A 3,015-nucleotide genomic window follows, 5' to 3' on the forward strand; every position below is an offset into this window, starting at 1 on the left:
CCGGTCAGGTCTATAGCTGTGATGTTTCATGTACTGCTGTCAAAATTTACCACGTTATGAATAATTTTTATTTTCGTCTGAGGCGTCAATGTTTGAGAGGATTATTAACAATAGATTAAGTTATTATCAGTGCAAATTGGGCGCAGCTCACATGGCTCCCCTATTTTGGGCTCGAATTAAAATTCGTCGAACGAACAGTTCATCCGGAGTGAGCATTTTCGATAACATTTTGTATGCGCTGTCAATTTTTTTTTAAATTCCATGCCTAATGTGCTTTTTGCCTACTGACTTAAACTAGTTCATAGCGCCTACGTTTGAGTAAGCCGGAAAACGAGTGGATCACAGATTTGCTTGGAAGGGGCCGTCGCTTCCGACGGCGGGCCGGTGGCCATTCCTTCCCTGCGGATCCTCCTGCGTCGCTTCAGTTCCTTGGCCTCGGTTGTGCGGCCGAACAGCACTACACTGGCTTCGCCGTAATATACCACACGAGGATAATATAGCAACTGATAGAAGGTTCAGTTGGTGTAAAAACATTGTCGAAATTGTAGTTTTATTTCGGTAACATACTCATGGTGTGCTTTGAACCTAGGCATCCCCTAACAAACCATATCACCATCAGCAGTGCGGCGCTGACCTGAAATTAAATCGTTCCAGAGTTCTATTTTTAAACCCAACTCCAGCGTGTTTGCTCAATTGATGTGCTCCCCAATTTCCCACTGCACTTCGGTTGCGGCGATCCGACAGTGTGTACAAATACATGACAACTTTCATATTACAAACTATGCTCACCGACGTCACAGCGGACAATTGTTGTTTTCCTCTCAAAGGCTACTATGTCGAATGTCACTTGACTGACAGTTAGTACTATTCCAAAAATCAATGTCTATTAAAAGGTTATTGAGGTTATGTACCAATTCGGTAAATCGATTCCACCACTTTTCAACAGTCCGGCAGTCAGTCCACTCTTCTCATCACAAATTGTCACAATTTAAAACAAAACAGATTCACACCCAGCTCGGCTCGACCCCTGCGTCAGAGATTACCAATCATTCTAGGCTGGTAGTCGGAGTGCAGCATCGCGATGTTTTTTATTAGCGTGCGTCGCAATCGCACTATCAGTAGCAGCGGGGTCCCTACTTCGACAGCTGATATTGAACGTGGTCCAGCGTGATCAGTTCAGAGCAACCGTTCTCGGGCAGTGCAAGTGCGTTCCTGATAGACAGAATGTGGCGACTACTTGGATGGACGGCGTTTCTAGCGTGGATCAACAGTTGCTGCGGTGGCCAACTACGATTCCCGTACGGAGACACCAACTTCAGCTTAAACGTCTACAAGGTAAACTGTGCGATCGGTGAATCTGTGCGACAAACATTTATTTATGCTATTATTCAAGGCCGCCTTTGATCCGGAGCGAAATGTGATTGTAGCACCGTTTGTGTTGCGCAACAGTATTGTGATGTTGTACGCGATTGCAACGGGTGAGACGCGGGATCGGTTGCAGGAGGTTTTTGCTTTGCCGGCAAATTTCACCGAGTTTTTGACCAATCAGAAAGAACTGCACTACATGCTCGGCGGGGAAGGCGATGGATTTCGTATGAGGAATCGTATTATTTTGAACGGTTTCCGAGAGGTCGATGTGCACCTGCGGGATGTGATGAAGGAAGATCTGGACACGACCATAGTTTACTTTGATTTTGGACAACGGGAGGGAGTTGTAAGGCGGGTGAATCATTTCACAAATTTCAACACTAACCGGGTGGTTAGTGGTTTGGTTGATTTGGATTATATTCCGAAGAATTTGCAGTTTGTGCAAATTTGTGCGGCTTCGTTCAAACCACCGTTTGCGAATGCTTTCAATCCGAATGACACGAGTCCTAGGGAGTTTTGGAGTGGAATGATCGAAAAGCTGTATTCGACGATAACGATGTTCAATCGAGGAGACTTTCGTTTTTCTCGAATTCCGGAACTGGAAATTGAGGTGCTGGAACTACCATTTGTTAAATCAAGCGATGCTGTTATGTGGATTATGCTTCCGGATAGAGATGCTTCACTAGAGACAATAATGAAGGCACTGGAACCCGGTCATTTCGATGCAATTCAGGCACACTTTTCGATGAAGCGAGCTGAAATTACGGTCCCACTATTTACCATAGAATCAGAATTCAATGCAACGGATTTCCTGAGGCAAACCATGGGACTTGATGTGTTGTTCAAGTTGCGTGACTTACGAGTATTCGAAGATCTCGATTCTTCACTGGACAGTGTAATGCACCGAGCAGGAATTCATTTCTACGAAAAAACGGCAGAAGCCGGAGGAGCTACAGTGGTACGAAGTTTCCGCAAACGAAGTGCCGTGTATCAGTATGTGGTCGCCAGATCGTACCTGTTCGTGATAGTAAAGAAGACCAATAAACAGATCCTGTTCATGGGGCATCTACACAGGCCAGACAATTTAGTCGATGTTTAAAATAGAGAACGAGATAATTTATTTTTAAAGGCATCTTATTTTTTTTGTTAGAGTCCGAAACAAGTCATCCGAACACTTGGTCAATAGTCTGCTTCCTGGTCATCGAGACTCGATCAAGACAAAGCAATTGTACATGGCGAGAATAACTTGATTTCATCTTTTGAAAAATACTTCACTCGTCCCTCCAGAGCCAGGGTGGGTAACCAGTTTACAGCCAAAGAACTCGCCCCCTCCAAGTCCAAGATCACGAAGATCGAACGTAAAGGCGAAGACGCGAGAAGAATAACAACAAAAGCGTTCAACTTTTACGGAATGCAGTCCGGCGCCATCGAGTCTGTAGGACACCTGCACACAGAGCGCAAGATCGAACCTCTGGGATCGAATGAAGCTCCGGACAAGCTCTCATGTTTCGCCTGTGGCTGCGAGATGTTGGTTCTTTTTATTTTCCTGTTGTAGTTGCTTCTTCGACTACCGCCGCCGCTGTGCTTTTTCCATATAAAGTGAAACGATCTCGAAATGTGGTTTGGAAGTGAACTAAAAATGCTTTA

General features: G+C 45.0%; 1 protein-coding gene across 1 annotated transcript; it reads left to right on the plus strand.

The window, feature by feature from the left end:
- Positions 1-1,049: 1,049 nt before the first annotated feature.
- LOC131688531 (serine protease inhibitor 3/4-like) lies at positions 1,050-2,496 on the plus strand. Its single transcript, XM_058972848.1, has 2 exons — positions 1,050-1,335; positions 1,394-2,496. The coding sequence occupies exons 1-2, from the start codon at positions 1,225-1,227 to the stop codon at positions 2,465-2,467; spliced, it is 1,185 nt and encodes a 394-aa protein (XP_058828831.1). The 5' UTR covers positions 1,050-1,224; the 3' UTR covers positions 2,468-2,496.
- The last annotated feature ends 519 nt before the right edge of the window (positions 2,497-3,015 follow it).

This window comes from Topomyia yanbarensis, chromosome 3 (genome assembly GCF_030247195.1).
Source record: "Topomyia yanbarensis strain Yona2022 chromosome 3, ASM3024719v1, whole genome shotgun sequence".
NCBI lineage: Eukaryota > Metazoa > Arthropoda > Insecta > Diptera > Culicidae > Topomyia > Topomyia yanbarensis.